The sequence below is a fragment of the Kogia breviceps genome, chromosome 4, assembly GCF_026419965.1.
Source record: "Kogia breviceps isolate mKogBre1 chromosome 4, mKogBre1 haplotype 1, whole genome shotgun sequence".
NCBI lineage: Eukaryota > Metazoa > Chordata > Mammalia > Artiodactyla > Physeteridae > Kogia > Kogia breviceps.
Genome location: NC_081313.1, coordinates 164,737,277 through 164,755,301, shown reverse-complemented (window position 1 = coordinate 164,755,301; position 18,025 = coordinate 164,737,277). Strand labels below are relative to the sequence as shown.

The 18,025-nt window shown below is 48.2% G+C and overlaps 1 protein-coding gene across 1 annotated transcript in view; it reads left to right on the top strand.

The window, feature by feature from the left end:
- The window catches only part of SLIT3 (slit guidance ligand 3), a 631,375-nt gene that overhangs the window by 555,678 nt on the left and 57,672 nt on the right, over nucleotides 1–18,025 (top strand). Inside the window, exons 21-24 of the mRNA XM_059063071.2 lie at nucleotides 5,853–5,921; nucleotides 7,471–7,542; nucleotides 8,154–8,225; nucleotides 17,307–17,378. Coding sequence (XP_058919054.1) covers nucleotides 5,853–5,921; nucleotides 7,471–7,542; nucleotides 8,154–8,225; nucleotides 17,307–17,378 — 285 coding nt within the window. The remainder of the gene's footprint in view (nucleotides 1–5,852; nucleotides 5,922–7,470; nucleotides 7,543–8,153; nucleotides 8,226–17,306; nucleotides 17,379–18,025) is intronic.

Sequence of the window (18,025 nt, the reverse complement as noted above, 5' to 3'; positions counted from 1 at the left end):
GGAGATGTATGTGTGTGTATGTATATGTATGAATGTATCTGCACATGTAAACAGATGAAATGCAAGCTCAGAGAGGTTAACTAGGTACATATGTGTATATATATTCGAACTGTATTGAATAATTCAAAGGTATTAGAGCCAGGCACCGCTCCAAGGCTTTCCACAGAAAGTCCCATCTAATCTTCATAATCACTCCAAGGTGGTGATTATCATCAACCTCATTTTACAGACGAGGAAACAGAAGCTCAGAGAGGGTAATTAATTTGCCCAAGGCCACACAGCTATTAGCTAGTGGAGCCTGAATATGAGGCTCAGCTGCCTGACTCCGGAGTTGCCTGGGGATCACCCCAGGCCTCCAGTCGGACTCCTGGCTTGGAGTTGGGGCTCCTGGAAGGTGGCTGCCCTCCTCCTCCTTCACCTCTCAGTAGGTCAAAGAAGTCTTTGTGTGGCCCTGTCAGCAGCACAAAGCTCGAAACAGAAATGGGGAACAATCCATTCAACGCTCAGTGTGGATTTTCATGCGAGGCAGCCGTGTCCTTGTCTGCTGCTTGCGCTGGGGCTGAAACAGAGCATTTAAATGCAGATCGACGCAAAGGTTGAGCTGCTCGAAATGCTCTAGTAGTTCTAAGGCTGGCAGGGCAAGAGTGCAGTCTTCTGAAAGGGTCCCTCTGGGGCCTGGGATACAGGCTAGAGGCAACGTTGGAGTTCAGAGTGTTCATGAAGGGCTTCCTACAAAGAGCGCTTTCCCACACAACCGCGTGTGCATTTCTGAAGTGAAACCTTTTGATTCCGCATCTTCTGAGCCTCGATGCCAGCTCGCCAGGGACATTCTGCACGTAAAACAGCTCCCTCGCAGGTCCCACTTGGCTCCGCAGTGCCAAATGCAACAGCACCTGGGGAGTTCTGGGGTCTTCATCACACAGACGATGTTTCCTGAGCATCTACTGTTGCCCGCTCGTGTACAAGGATGCTCTAGTGAGCAAAACAGACATGGTTCTGCCCCCATCATCACAAATTCACGCAAAGGATGTCCCCAGGGGGTGTGGGGGATGGTATCAGGGAAGCGATGCTCAAGCGGAGGCCTGAGCGTCTATGTGAGGTAACTAGACAGGGAGGGAGAAGAGGGACCAGCGGGCGCAAAGACCTGCCCCCGCACCAAGCGGAACGTGGGGCGTTCGAGGAGGGGTAAGGTCGGTGGAGGTGGAACCAGAGGGCAAGGGAGAGTTTGCTGTAAGGTGAACCAGAGAGGCAGGCAGGGAGTGCAAGGGTTAATTTCATGTGTCAACTCAGCCACGCTGTGGTGCCCAGTTGTTTGGGCAAACATGAGCTAGATGTTGCCATGAATCATACTTTGTAGATGCGTCAACATCTACAGTCAGCTGGCTTTTGAAGTAAAGGAGATCACCCTTTCTAATGTGGAGGTGGGCCTCATAAAATCCGTTCAAGACCTTAAGAACAAAAAACTGAGGTTTCCTGGAAAAGAGGGAGTTCTGCCTCCTGACCGTAACATAAAAATCCTGCTTGCATTTCAAGTCTGCCTGCCTGACCTTCGTTAGAATAAATTCTCTCTTCATCTCTCTCTCTCTCTTTCTCCATATGTGTGTGTATTAATATATGTGTATATGTAATATATTTGTATTTCCTGTTGGTCTGTTTCTCTGGAGAATCCTGACTGGCACAGGACAGACCACAGAAGGCTTTGCAGGATTTGAGCAAGAGCTGGTAGCCCTCCTCCAACAAGCAGTGGAAGACAGGGAAGGATTTTAAGCAGGGAGAGAGGCCGATATAATCAGCATAGTCCTAACCAGAGCCAAGCTAGAGCCCAGGGAGACTGGCATGGTAGGCTCCAGAGGCTCCAGAATCATCTGTGTCATGTGGCCCAATCTCCAGGGTCCTGAACCTCCCTGTGTCAGGTGAGGATGCTGTCAGCCTCCCTGAATCCCAATGGTCATTTGTGCATTTATTCAACCGTTTAGCAAGTGCATGCATTTGTGGAGCACGGCCTGCCCTGCAGATGGAGCTAGGCCAGGCCAAGGGCACTCCTTGACACCACGGTAGGTTTTTGTCTTTTTAATCCAAGGTCCTGTGAACAGCCTTTCACCACATTCATTCATTCATTCATTCAACAAATATTTGAGGCCCTATCATGAGCTGAGCTGAGCATACTATGCTCTGGGATACAGCAGGAAACAAAACTGGCAAAACACCCTGCTTCGTGCAGCTTACATTCTAGTGAGGGTTAGCAAATCAGTTACAGAGTAGAGCATGTCCTCTTGGGCTGAGACGGCCGAAAGTGAAAATAAGAGACACAAAGTGGAGAGGTGAAACAGCCTAGGGCTGACTTCTCGGGCTCTGGAGTCCAACAGATCTGCGTTTAGATCCCAGCTCCTGAGCTTACTGCTTATACCTCTCTGCGCCTCAGTGTTCTTGCCAACAAAATGGACAAATATACCCAGCAAAATACACCCCCCCCCCCAACGCCAGAGGATTAAAGGAGATAACAGACCAGAGTATTTCTCTCAAAGCACTGGCATGTACACCTCAGCTAATGCCGGTGAATTTTGTCTTGATTTTGTTATTGTCCTTGTCATTGTGCTGTCTGTGAGGTTGTTATGAAATGATCACCCCAGTAAGACCAGTTACCATCCATCATCATATATAGAGCTATTGACTGTATTCCTTATGCTGTACATTTCCTCCCCGTGACTTATTTTATAGCTGGAAATGTGTATCTCCTAATCCCCTTCACCTATTTCATCCGTCCCCTGGCCCCCTCCTCTCTGGCAACCACCAGTTCTCTGTATCTGGGAGTCTGTTTCTGCTTTATTTTGGTTTTTAGATTCCACATTTAAGTGAAATCATAACAGTATTTGGCTTTCTCTGACTTATTTTACTTACAAAATACCTTCTAGGTCCATCCATGTTGCTGCAAATGACAGAATTTCATTCTTTTTATGGTTGAGTAGTATTCCATTGTATATATACCACATCTGCCTTATCCATTCATCTGCTGATGGACACTTAGGTTGCTTCTATGGCTTGGCTGTTGTAAAGAAGACTTCTATGAACGTTGGGGTACAAGTATCTTTTTCTTTTTCATGTTTATGTATTTTATTTATTTTTGGCTGTGTTGGGTCTTCGTTGCTGCGTGCAGGCTTTCTCTAGTTGCAGCGAGTGGGGGCTACTCTTTGTTGTAGTGTGTGGGCTTCTCATTACTGTGGCTTCTCTTGTAGCGGAGCATGGGCTCTAGGCACGAAGGCTTTAGTAGCTATGGTGCGTGGACTCAGTAGTTGTGGCTTGCGGGCTCTTGAGCGCAGGCTCAGTAGTTGTGGCGCACGGGCTTAGCTGCTCCGCGGCATGTGGGATCTTCCTGGACCAGGGCTCGAACCTGTGTCCCCTGCATTAGCAGGTGGATTCTTAACCACTGCGCCACCAGGGAAGCCCGGGGTGTACATGTATCTTTTCAAATTAGTGTGTTCGTTTTCTTTAGATAAATTCCCAGAAGTGGAATTACTGGATGTAGTTCAATTTTTCGTTTTTTGAGGAAACTTCATACTGTTTTCCATAGTGACTGCACCATTTTACATTCCCAGCAGTGCATGAGGGCTCCCTTTTCTCCACATCCTTGCTGACACTTGTTGTTTCTTGCCTTTCTGACAATAGCCCTTCTGACAGGTGAATGAACTGACCACAGTGTGATCTGCCCCACCTCCCGCTGTCCTCCATTCACCCCCCAGACTGTGGCCTCCCCAGCCTTTCCTTCAAGTTCAGGGCCCTCCCCAGGCTGCAGTCTCCTATGCTGCATCTCCTCCTTGGCTGCATCTTTCTGCGGGAAGCTTTGGGCATTGTCTATCACTACACCTTGTTCCTTTCCTTCAAAGCACACATTGCAATTTGTAATTTATATTACTTTATGTGTGTGTCCCTTCTCTCCCCTCCCTCCCCCTCTCCTTCTCTCACTCTCTCCTTCCCTTCTCCCTCCCACACACACATTAGATTTTTAAATGCCAGAAAGTAGGCACCACCCCTATCTTATCCACCAGTATATATGGTACCTGGCACATTGCAGTTGCCCAATAAATATTTCTGCCTGAATAAATGCCTACATCAGTGAATACATTTCTCTTAGCTCCTCTGCCTGAAGGCATAATCTAAACACGTGTGCGCAGCTGAATTTTAAGTCAGACGATCAAGGCAGAAATGGGGTCTGGTTCATCTTTGTATCTCCCCCAGCATCTAGCATAGTTCTTAGAGCAATAGATATACAACAAAGATTGAGGACCAAAGGGACGTTAATCCAACATGCCATGGCAACCAGAGACCGTGTGGGGTCCTGCCCAATGTTCTGTGCCACGAGGATCCCTCAGGGCCAGCCAAGGGAATAAAGTCACTTGGCCTTAATTTAAGGTAATGCCCAATGCCTTACCTTTAAGGTAAGGTAAGGACAAGTTGTCCTTAAAGCTAAGCCCGGTTTGGTCCTTGACACACTTACCCATATCCTATTTTAACCCATTTCATCCCATTTAGTCATTTTGTGCTGGGTCTACTGGATGCCAGGCAGTGTGCTAGCACCTCATTACTCAAAATGTGGCCTGTAGACCATGAATGAGCTCCACTATCTCCCAAGAGCCTATCAAGAATGCAGACTCTCCAACCTGATGGCAGACCTACTGGATCAGAATCTGCTTTTTAGCAAGATCCCAGGTGATTCATATGTACATTACAGTTTAAGAAGCCCTGAGCTAGAAACGGGTAGACCTAGGGTCTGCCTTTGTGGAGCCTAAGGCAGGCACGGCACCAACAAACAGCAGCAGCCGGATGTTGACTCTTAATGGGAGAGGAAGCTATGAGAGCTTTATATCAAGGGAGACTCACCCAGGAGAGGAGAGCAGACCTTATAAGCCACCTCAAAGATTTTGCTATCTTGTTCTTAGAGCAAAAGGAAGCCCAGGGAAAGGGGTCTACAGCAAGGGTGGGGATAAATGAATCAGCCCATGTCCCCTCTTGAGGGTGGTCATAACCTTTGTAATTCATCATCAAAACACGACTTCCTTCTCTGTCTTCAACCACGCTCGGGTGTCTGATGAACAGGTTGGCACAGGACCCCGCAGTCCAGGCAGGTCGACGCTCAGGCTTTGCCCATTCAGGAGGGGTCTCCTTCTGTTGGTGCGGCCTCATTCTGAACCCCGTCCCCTCCTGCGTGTGGTCCTCCTGCTGGGGACTCTAGCACAGGGCTCCAGGAACATGCCCTGTCTCCTCAGTTTCCAGATGCATCTCAGAGATACTCAACACGGAATGAGGGGTTCTTAATGACTCAGCTCTCCACACACTCCGGTAGCTAAATAGAGGCCATTTGGAACTGTGATAAAACTGCAGTCAGAGAGACCTGGCTGGGCTCAAGTCCTAACTCAGCCACTTGCTGTGTGACCTTGGGCAAGCGTTTTAACATCTCTGAACTTCTGTTTTCTCAACTGTGAATCCCTGCCATGTAAGGGTATGGTGCAGGCCAGGTACAAAGTGGGTGCCTTATTCAACAAATAATTTATTGAACACCTACTGTGTGCCACTCTGTACACAGTCTTAGGGGGCTCCAACCCTGGGCAGTTTTAGGCAAGAGCCCTGCCATCATGGAGCTTAGCAGCCCAGTGGGGAAAAGTGTCATTAGTTGAGCAATCACACAAATACATATTAGATGACAAATGTAGTATATGCTTTGAAGTGGGGGAAAAAAGAGCCCTGAGAGAGCAAAACAGGGACCCAATCCAGCCTGGGAAGTCAGGAGAGGCATCTTGAGATAACGGCAATGTGCCCGGTGTCTCTTTGCCCGACGTGACTCTGCACCTCTCTTTCAGGTACCTGGAAGGAAACCACTTAACAGCCGTGCCCAAGGAGCTGCCCACCCTCCGACACCTGACACTCATGTAAGGAGCCAAGTGTTGGTGGGATATTTCATTTTCTGTCCTTAGGGAGCGCAGGAAACTGATGCAGAGGGTGGGTAGGGCGGCGCTGCAGGCTTTGGGGCATTGCTGCACTTTTCCCCCTGGGTGGAGCAGCAAGAAACAGCTGGGAAGGATGGGCTGGCCGGATGTGCCAGGTCTTACCCAGTGAGGACTTCATGCAGAAGTACCCAGATCCTGGCCTCATTGGCCACCTGTGGCACCTTCCTCCTTGGCTTGGAGCCTCTGACCTTCTGGTCTCCCAATTAAATTCCCGAGATCCCTCAGTTTCTTGCAAGCTGTGGCTGCACTTAGGTTTGCCAAAAGCATAAATTTGGCATTTCTTCTTCCTCCTTCTTAAGTTACTCAGAAAATGTTCTAAGGAGCTGGTTCAAATTGAGGTTCTTTCAGGTGGGAGCAGGTGGCTCCAAGTCGGCCAAAACCCAGGAAAACCTCTGAATGAGGGGCAGGGCTGCTGGGCAATTATATATCACGGTAGTTTGGGGGTTGTTTTAAATACTGATGCTCAAGCCTGCCTTACACCAATTAAATCGGAATATCTGGGCATGAAACCTAGGCCTCGGAGAACTAAAGCTCCCCAGATGATGCTAATGTACAGCTGATGTTGAAAACCACTGCTCTGGATATTTATCCTCGGGGAGAAGCTGGAGCTTGCAGTTGGCAAAGGACCACACTCCCACCAACCTCATTCCCCCAAGAGAGAATCTGATAAGATGGAATAAATGAATACTGGAAGAGAGGGATGGTGGAGGGGCTGTGAGGAGAAGAATTGATCAGGGGGAAAAAAGCACTACAACAAGGAGAAATTGTTACCTTATGTGTTATGTTTTGCTGGTAGAATAAAATCGATGGATAGACACCATTGAGGGTTTGAATAGCTGAATAAATAGATGAATGAATGAATGACAATTGGTGGAATGACTGCATAAATCCTCAGTGAAAAAATGAACATTTGGACTAACGGGTGGATAGGTGAATAGATGAATGGATGGACAGATGGGCCAACAGATGGACAGATGGGTGGCAGATGGATGGATGGGCTGAGGGACATAAGGGGAGGATGAGTGGATGGGTGGATGGATGGGCAGACAGATGGAGGGGTGGACAGATGGATGTATATATAGATGAATGGGCAGATGGGTGAATAGACAGATGGGCGGATGGGTGGATGAATGGGCAGATAGGCAGATAGGTGGATGGACAGACAGACCACTGGATGGATGGATGGGTGGATGAATGAATGGGCAGATGGGTGGATGGATAGATGCATTGATGGACAGATGGGTGGATGGGTGGGTAGACGGATGGATGGAAGGATGGATGGGTGGATGGGTGGATGGGAAGATAAGTGGATGGACAAATGGATGGGTAGATGGATAGATGAACAGGCAGATGGGTGGACAGACAGGTGGATGGATGGATAGCAGGCATGCATGCATGTGTGAAACTTGGGAATGACCCCCTTTGGATGCAACTAACAGTACAATGTGAGCCTTCTGCTTACTTTTCCTAGTGACCTGAGCAACAACAGCATTGGCACGCTGACCAACTACACCTTCAGTAACATGTCTCACCTCTCCACCCTGTGAGTACAGTGAGCTGCTGTGATTAACATGGGCCTGATGCTAAGTGCATCCTTCCTCTGTCTCCTCAGGCTTACATGCTCCACTCTAGTGATCCTCGGAGCTGTGGCTGACCCAGCACAGGGCAGACCTTAATCATCAGAAGGAAAACAGAGTGGGTCAGAACTCCACTGTCTGGGCGGTTAGAGAGGAGTTGGCACCTAATGACTTCTGAAAAAGTTCCTCTTCAGAATACCTTCTGTGATTTGTGGACTTTCTCTCCCAGTGAGGGTTTCCCTACACAATGGTATTTTGCTCAGACCCATTTATTTCCCATTAGCTCTGTACACTGTGAGCGCTCACCATCTGACAATAGACGGAGGTGATGGCAAAGCTGGTTACGGAGCCGGCCTGCTAAGGAACATATGAGGAAACTGGGAAATGAAGCCAGTGAGCTTCCTGGAGTGATGGGGAATGTTTCTCTTTCCCCTTATCCCTAGGACGCTTTCTGTCAGTCTATTAAAATTGGGAGGGTAAAGAAACCATTTGCTTTGACTGGTCCAGTGTGGACAATGCAAGCATCAGTAGCTAAGAATAGGAAGAGCTAACAGAGCCTGTGTGTCCTCTTCCACAGGATCCTGAGCTACAACCGGCTACGATGCATCCCCATCCACTCCTTCGATGGGCTGCGGTCCCTCCGAGTGCTGTAAGTACCCCAGTGCGCCGACTTCAACTTATACCTCGCTGAGTAACAGCAGGCAGGACTGAGCACTCCTGTTCCCTGCTCTTCCTTGCTCAGAGCCCACCCTGCCCGCCATGCGTCCCTCCCCCACCCAACACTCTTAATTTGCTCAATGGGGCGGAGAGAGCTCATGCTTAAGAGTCAGTCATTCCCTGTTCCAGCTCACTTCCTCTGTGGAACCGGGCACAGATCACTGACTCCTCTGAGCTCCTACTTCTTTACGTGCAAAATGGGATCCATAGCACATCCCTCGCGAGGATTAGGATCTGCAATTCTATGCAATTATATTCTGCACCCTAGCAGAGCACACTGTGCAGCACTAGGCCGCTCTTCTGGTGATCGTTACATCACAGTTGGTCCCTCTGGCTTCAGAAGGGCGACGTTAACACTGTGAACCTCTGCAAGGAAACCAAGCTCATGCAGCGGAGAGCCCAAGCTGGAAGCCAGCGGCCAGGGCCAGCGCACACACATAGCCATCCGTTCGCAACTGAGTCGACTCATAAAGTATCTTTAAAGTTTTAATGAGTTGCCAACATTTAAATATCAGGAGGTTTCTCATATAAATCCTGATTTCTACACTCTCTTGGAAAATGGAGAGACCTGGCCTCCCAGGGCTCCCCTCCGCATTCCTGCAGGGCTGAGCCGTCCCGCCCCTTTGAACAGAGTTCTGCAGTCTGCAGCCTCCACATCACCCACCCACCTCTTGTCACCTTATGATACCTGCCTGGCCCTGGCCTGCACAAGGGTAGTGGACAGCCAACTGAGGCAAATGAGCTCTGAGCAAAGGCAAGATAGCCATGGAGTCCCGTGCTCTCCAGGCATGGCTCTGCCCCTCCCTAGCTGTGTGTCCTCTCATCATGAAATCAGATAACGATGGTAATGGCCTCACAGGGTCTTATGAGGATTAAATGAGATACTGTACGTAAAGCACTTAGAGCACAGGTCTGGCCCGTGGTAAACACTTTATATTCATTTGTTATGACTCTTCTCACATGAGCACTTGCAAGAGCAGGAATGGCACCTCACTGCCACCCCAACCCTGGGCCCATTGTCACCTGATATTTCTGCCTGCCCACCTTGCACCTATTTTGTTGGCAAGGGAGGACCCTTGGAATGATATTCCCATGAGAACAGAGATGCCAGACACTCTGCCCCCAAACCTATCAACTTCTTTCCCTTCTGGCCCATTATGACTATAATAGTGAAAACCATATTTTATGGGGCTTTTCATGGTCGTTGCCTCATAGTGCTGTGCGGTTGAGAGGGTTATGCCCATTTTAAAGATGGGAAAACTGACACCCAGATTGGTGAAGTCGCTGGCCCAAGATTCAGCAGTCAGGAGGTTGCAGAATCCAGCCTCCTGACTCACAGCCCCCGGGATCCTTCCCAGGACCCAGTCACGGTCGGCAAACAGCACCCAACGAGCAGGGCCATTTCGGAGCCTCCAGGCTGATGTGATTTATTGAGGCCCACAAAACACCAGTGTCAGCGACAACTCCCGCCACAAGTCATCTGTGCTGTTATTAAAAATCAATTCTGTGGGGCGCAAAGAAGTACCCGTGCTGACAGTGTGCAATCTGTTACTGTCACTTATTTATTATCTATCTTCTCTGGGGAGCTCGAGAATGGAAACATCAGCAGAACACTTTCCCTGTTTTCGAGTTGAACACAACGGGAGATGGGCTCATCTCATTGGCTGGGGCTGGACCTGCTGCCCCCCCCCGCCACCATCCCCCCTCAATCCCAATCTATTGTCCCCCATCCCAGTCTTCCAGTTCTGGGCACAGCTTGGCTGCCAGGGGGTGTGACCTGCCATTTCAGTGGGATCCGTGTGCCTATGTTCATAATTAGAGTAGTTTTAGTTGGGACAGCTCAACATGTGGAAGGGAGAAAGAGAACGTTTGCCTGTCCATCTGTCTGTCTACCAGGGTGGTGGGGTGCACATCACCCCCCTGTCCAGGATTTCCTCCTTCCTCAGCACCTCTTTGGTGTCACTCCAGAACCAGTGCTGTCATTAGTTCACCAGGAGTCCACATAAAACATCCAACACACTTGTGCTTGCTTCTTGAATTCAGAATGAGTAGGCTTTTTGCACCATCATTTTAGAATCATGGGCTCTCATAGATAAAAGAGGATCTTAGAGGCCCTCATTCCAACTATCTACCTCAGCGGGGAGCAACCATTTTCTGCATAAGGGCCAAGGCAGGAAAAATTAAAATGTTTATGGGCTGCATTTCTTTTATGATATTTGTATCCTTTCTCCCAGTAATTGCACATCTAGGAATTTTTACAAAAGGGTATCCAAAAAGAGAGAAGGGTTCTCTGCATTAAGATCTTGGTTGAACTGTTATTTTTAACCTAAATTTTAAATATTACCCAGAAGGCCACAGTGGGGAAATATTTAAGTAAAGCATGATGCAACCAGTCGATGAAGTGCAATTATTAAAAGAGGAAAACGGGCTTCCCTGGTGGCGCAGTGGTTGCGAGTCCGCCTGCCGATGCAGAGGACGCGGGTTCGTGCCCCGGTCCGGGAGGATCCCACATGCCGCGGAGCGGCTGGGCCCTTGAGCCATGGCCGCTGAGCCTGCACATCCGGAGCCTGTGCTCCACAACAGTGAGGCCCGCGAACCGCAAAAAAAAAAAAAAAAAAAAAAGAGGAAAATGAATAGCAGAGTGGGAACCTGTTTACCACATTGCATTATGTGGAAAAATAAGCCTAATTTGTATATTACAATTATAACTGTATATATGTACAGTTGTATCATATATGCAAATTAGGTTTGTTTTTCCACATAACACTATGTGAAACAGGTTTCCACACTGCTATCTAGTAACTGTAACCGTATCAATTATAACATTGATAACCATGAAGAAGGACTACAAGGGAACATGGACAAATAAATGAAAAACACCGTTGCTAGCTAACAGGTAATATCAAATCATTTCTGTAATAAATGAAGACAAAGTTAAAGATGAATGAAGGCAGTAACATTTATAATTTGGGAGGTTGGGAAGCAAAACAGGATTTTGGAAATCAGAAATTGCAGTACCTGTAACTGCATGTGGTCATTCATATATTGTTTTCTCATTTCTAACGGGTTTCATTAATTTGATTAGAATTTCAGAAATAACCAGAGACCCAGGGATGCTGGCAGTTTGGGGTGAGGAAGGAGGATGAGCAGCAAGGTTCAGCCGTAGACAAAGGCCAAAAAGCATTCTGGAAAGCAGCAAGACAGACCTGACATTTAGGAAGGAGAGAGAGAAGGAGGGGGAGGGGTGGGGTGGGGGAGTGGATATGAATACATTTCAGAGACAGCATATTGGTTAAGGAGCTTCGAGAACAAAACTTTGTGTGAAAATATGCTTCTCCTACCTCACTCCTAATCTAAAAATAGCCGGAAGAGAACATCCTCCTGGACATTCTAGTCCTTTCTCGGGGATCTGTGTGTTCCCTGATCTTTGCCCCACACGGAGCCACATGCCTTGTATGCGTGTGGTCCCCTGTCACGCCCCGGGCCCAGCTGCAGGAGGGCCACCTGGAATCAGTTAGCGCCAGGGCTGTGTCCGCGTGTGCTTGTGAGGGAACGAGCAGGATGTGTTCCCTGAAATAAGACTTGTTGCTTGCTGTTTATGCACATGCGGCGATTCACCCTGCTCAGCTGGTTGCATGGACCCTCCCTACAACATCTCTGCAAAGGGCTCCATTTGCCCTTTTGCTAGATTACCTTCAGAGACTAAGAGCTCGCTCGCTTCCCAGACAACCCCATTCCATTTTTGACCAGCTGTTGAACATCAGGCAATTCTGGTGAGCCAAAAGGTGACTCCTTGTGGTCCTGGTGTGGCCCTTCTGTGCCACCAAAAATAGAAGTTTAACTATGAATTTTAGAAGTGGGGAGTGAATCTCAGAAACCCTGTCCAGACCACTCATTTATAAGACAAGGAGGCAGATTCAGGAAGGTTTAATGACTTGCTCATTATTCACTTCTTCATCCTTTCCTGAATGCCCACTGTGAGCTAAATGCTATGCTAAATACCGCGGCGGGTGGGGCACAAATAGTGAATGTAGCACAGTTCCTGCTTTCAGAGGGCACACAGTCTAGAACAGGAAATAGACAAACAACTACAGTACAGACAACTTAATGCAGAGAATCTTTCTCTCTTTTTGGTTACCCTTTCGTAAAAATTCCTAGATGTGCAATTACTGGGAGAGAGGATACAAATATCCTACAAGAAATGCAGCCCATAAACATTTTAATTTTTCCTGCCTTGGTCCTATGGCTCTGTGAAAGAGCCATAGGAATACAAGTGAGAGGCATGGAAGCCAGTACTGGCCATCAAAAAGACTTTCTGAGAGATAGTTATCACTGCTGACATTTGTTAAACCTTGACTATGCACTGCACACTGGGCTAAATGCTTTACTTACATTGTCATGTCCACTCTTCCCATCAATTCTATGAAGGATATACCACCATTATCCCCATTTCCCAGATGAGGAAACAGAGGCTTGGCAAAATTGAGGAGCTTTCCCAAAGTGACACAACGAGGAGAGAGTAAAGATGGGATTTGAACCCAAGACTGTTTACTCTCAGAATCACTGCTCTTAACTTCTCCCAAGGCTGAGTCTGGGATGCCAGAGGGAGTTACCCAAATAGGGATGGGAGTGGAGATCATTCTAGGCAGAGAAAATATAAATGCACTGGACAGAAGCCTGGAAGTCAGGCAGGGCATGTGCATGGGGGTGGGGGCGTGGGATGTACAGGAAGCTCCAGGTGTGGCTGCAATGTGGCTTCTGGGTGTGGAAGCAGGAGATGCTGTTGACTAGTCGTAAGGTGGGAGCAGACCAAGGCTGGAACCCATGTCTCCTGGCTTCTAGCCCAGTGTTCTTTCCACCACCTTCCATCCTGCTCTGTCGTAGGTTATCATCTATCTTTTTTTTTTTTTTTTAAAGAGCTACTACCCAGACATCACTGTATCTTTTTTTTTTTTAAGATGTTGGGGGTAGGAGTTTATTTATTTATTTATGGCTGTGTTGGGTCTTCGTCTCTGTGCGAGGGCTTTTCTCTAGTTGTGGCGAGCGGGGGCCACTCTTCATCGCGGTGCGCGGGCCTCTCATTATCGCGGCCTGTCTTGTTGCGGAGCACAGGCTCCAGACGCGCAGGCTCAGTAGTTGTGGCTCACGGGCCTAGTCGCTCCGCGGCATGTGGGATCTTCCCGGACCAGGGCTCGAACCCGTGTCCCCTGCGTTAGCAGGCAGACTCTCAACCACTGCGCCACCAGGGAAGCCCCCATCTATTTTTATTGCCTCTCATTTCAGACATTTCTTGAAGACTGGGGGGGGACATGACCTTTTAAAAACTGGAGTGTTTTTTTCCTTGCCCAGAGAAGCCTGGGATGAGAATTAATGAGTGGGGTGGCATGAAAGACATGGGCCGAAAGGTGATGGACACAGGGCAGCTCTGCCAAAGTTCAGTGTGTCTCCTGGAATCCTCCACGGGGCTCCTTTGGGATGATAGGCTGCATACCTTCACGCTTCTACTCTAAGCGGGTAACGCCTTGAGAGGAATGGCCCCAATTATGTCCAAGAACATAGAGGGGGGGAAGGAGTCATGACGATGCTTGCAATAATCGTGGCTGACCTGAGTGAGGGCTTACCGTGTGCTGGCCCTGCATTGCATCCTGCACCAGCTGAACCACTTGCATTGTATCTTTAAATCCTAGCTTAGGGAGCAGTATATTAGATCCCTTCCTGACTAAAGGAAAAGAAAATCAGTTCAAACCACCTTAGGCAGAAAAAAGAGAATTTATCGATGCAGGTAACTGAAAAATGCAGTAGTAGGTGTTAGATTCTATGGCTGGATGCAGGTACTCCAGTGGCACTGTCAGAAATGCATCTCTTTCTGCCTCTCAAAATGAAACTGCCTCTGTCCTAGTAGTTCCAAGGGAAGCCCCAGAAATATCTCTCAGTGGCCTACTTAGGTCACATACTCAACCTCAAACCAATCACTGTGACTCCGATTGGGCAGACCTGGTCCATAGCTCTGCCCGTGAGGCCAGACCACTTGGACTCAGAAGTGGGGAGGGGTGATTCCCTATGGAAGAGGGAGGAACTGTTACAGAGAAGAGGAGAATGATGTTGATCAACCCATACCCCCCAAAAGGTATCTACTATAAGTAGATACTAAGAATTCCTCTATTTTATTTATTTATTTATTTTGTGGTACGTGGGCCTCTCATTGTTGTGGCCCCTCCCGTTGCGGAGCACAGGCTCCGGACGCGCAGGCTCAGCGGCCATGACTCACGGGCTTAGTTACTCCGCGGCATGTGGGATCTTCCCGGACCGGGGCACGAACCCGTGTCCCCTGCATCGGCAGGCGGGCTGTCAACCACTGCGCCACCAGGGAAGCCCTAAGAATTCCTCTATTTTAGAGATGAGAAAACTGAGGCACAGAAATAATGTCAGTTGTTTCAGGTCACACAGTGATTATCAGAATAGGGGTTTGAACCCAGGCTGTCTGACTCCAGACCTTAAACTCCAGGTCACCTGGGAGTGGCCTGTGTTGCTCAAAAGAGAGTTCACCCACCCCATCCCACGTTTAGGATGAGGATAGTTCCCGTCATCTATCATACAAGCCGTGAGCACTTAGAGATTCGGAGACCCAGATTCAGGCAACCTAGAACTGACAGGGGATGGTTATGCCCTCCAGTTGCTTCTCACGGTGTCCTCTTCTGCATCCTGAAATTCCCTAGTCTGCCTTAACACCTCCGAAGAGTGAGGAGGGAAAAAAGAGTCCCGGATGCTTGAAGATGAGTCATTCCCAGTTCAGAGTTGCTTGCCTGCACCAGCTCCCTGTGAGGTGTAAGGGAGAACGAGAGGGAAAGGGGGGGTGCTTAGTGCTTCCTGGGAGGGCACATTCGTGCCACTCCCCTGGCATCCTTTGGAGGGTGGTTGGACATGCAAGAATCCTTCTTCGGGGGCCAAACCAGGAGCCAGAACCTGCAATGTAGGCAGATTTCTTTAGCATTGTCCCAGTAAATTACAGCCCCATTACTCTGCAGTTTATCGAGACCTCAGCGGATCAGCTCATAATAAATGGGAGTGTGACTTGCAGGAGTCACAGTACCAGAGCTGCCTTTGGGTCATTTGGTGTTTTTAAATTAGGGCTTTGTGCCTCTCCAGGGGCCGGAGCCACATTCAGAAATGATGAGCAGCGGGGCTGGGTGCGTTCGCCAAACAGCAAGCAGCCGGGAAGTCATCCAAGTTAATAGCAGGCGGGAGCCGGTGTGATTCATAAATAACCACATGGATTAGAGACTAAATGATACTGATAAAAGTGTGAGGAAGTGCTTCTAGCCCCTTCTTACTCAGGTGGTGAGAAGCTTCTTCCACGAACACTCTTTAGAGGACTGGGTACCCTCATCCTGCTGTCCTGCCTGCCTAAGCTTCAAGGAAAGCTTTCACCCTGCCATTCAGGGAGACCAGGGATCTGGGGTGGGGGTGGGGGGCTGGCGCGTGGGTGTTAGAAATGCAGAACCTCAGGCCTCACCCCAGACCCACTGAATCAGAATCTCTGGGAATGGGCCTCAGAAATCTGCATGTGTATTAGACCTGATGCTCAAGTCAGCTTGAGAGGCTCTGCTCATTATTAAGTGTAATTAAGCTCACATCTATATTTCAGCTGAAGACCCAGGGCAAGCTAACATCAGCTAAAAGGAAAACAGAAGAGCAGATTCATAAGTTACTATCTTGTTTACACTTTCACAGTCAACGTTAATCACCCCCTTTGTTTAACTAGGGCTCCCTTCACAGCCCAGGGGACGGTGCCCAGCAGCCACTAAGGAAACCTTTGAGTTTCTACGTATGTCACTCCTTGCATTTCACGGGCCAGCCCCAAAGTGAGTCAGCACTTTAGGGATTTTTTTATATGCACTGGATGACTAATCCTTCCATGGAAGGTATAACCCATGAACTGTGGATTTGCTCATGTTGTTACTTGAGCAGCGGAGCCATGTTCCTTCCATTTTTTTTCAAAAACCTGTTCTCCAGGCACTTATTGAAAGGTCAGTATGTGCCACCACCCTGCAAGTGAGCATAGTTCCCAGCTATTACACCGCAGGGTGGAGAGAGGCGTGATTGAAGCCAAGCAGGTTGCCTGGCCCCTCGGACACACTGTCAGATAATGCACTCAGGTGCACACAAGAACAACACCCACATATGTGTGTGGGTAATGCCACACCCTTTCCCAGAAAGATGTGTCCAGCTCCAGGGAGTCTCCCCAGGAGCTAGCTGAGTGCCCCCTTCCCTTTGTCTTCTGAGCTGGGATTGATGGCATTCCTCAGTCTCCCTAAAATCTCTCTGGGTGAATATGAAGGGAACCAGTTTCTTGATCTGTACCAGGCACTGTTCTAGACATTTTACAAATATTAATAAGGTTAACCATTTAGTACTTAGAAAATGCCAGGCTCTACGTGGACTAATGCACCCACAACCGAAGGTACCTTCTGCGGCAAATCTTTTTACTTTCTCTCATTCCCATTTTATGATAGGAAACCAAGGCACAGAGAGGGTAAGTAATTTTCCCCATAGTCACACAGCTGGTAAGTGACAGAGTCAGGGTTTGAATGCAAGCAGCCCAGCTCCAGAACTTCTAGTCTCCACCATAGTTCTTCACATTATCTCTGAAACCCCGTGCCTTCACTAGATTGCTCTCTGTTTCCATGTTTCAGGTGCAAAAATGGAGGCCAGGAAAAGGAAAGTAACTCACCCAGTGTTCCAAAGCGGAAAGGGACTGATTTCTGATTCCATCCCAAGTCCGCCTGATTCATCTTTGTCTTTCCCTAACCCTCTACTCCCGACATCCCTGCTGCTGATCTGGGCACGGAAACGTCCGTGCACGTGACATGAAGGAGACATCCCCTCCTGCTGCTGGCAGTGGGGCTCTGCATGCTCAGAGGCAGGACTGGGCCAGCCTGGGACGCCAAGAGAGTGTACTGAGTTCAGAGCTGTTACTGGGGGGTTAACCTTCTGACCTGTGCTTCTGCTTCAGAACCCTCCATGGCAACGACATCTCCAGCGTTCCCGAAGGCTCCTTCGATGACCTGACCTCCCTTTCCCATCTGTAAGTAGCCCTGTTTCTCCCCCACATGCATCTCCTCAAAAAAAAAGATTATAATGCCAGAGATAATACTATCAGTGTTACCACCTCAGTATGGTTCTTTCCATATGAATAGAGTGTGTTTTATTTACAAAAATGTACCCACATTGTGCACATTGTGTGTTCTCTGCTTCGGATGCCTTCACAGACAATCAATTATGTAAACAATGTAAATATTTAATAAGAACAAACATAAAACTCTTACTATGTGCTCAACACTTTAGATGAATTATCTCATATATTTCTTACAGCAGTAAGGCATTTTTATCTTCTTATTAGACATGATGAAACTGAAGTTAAGAAAGGCTGAAGAACTGGTCCAAGGGTTGCACAGCTAGTAGGTGGCCGAGACCTGGTTCAAATCCAGGTTTGCCCTGACGCCAAAGCACATATTCTTTCTACACTCGGCATCAGGTAGCCCCCTCCCATTTTACACAGGGGAGACTGAGGCCCATAAATATTAGGTATTACATACCTCTGCCAGTGAAAATACTTGCGTTTGTATACCTGCTGTCTGTATATTTAATTATTTTTGTATTGTGCACATATACAACACTGATATGTATGCATATTATAAAACATTCAAAAAATAGAAATGTTAAAGGCTATGG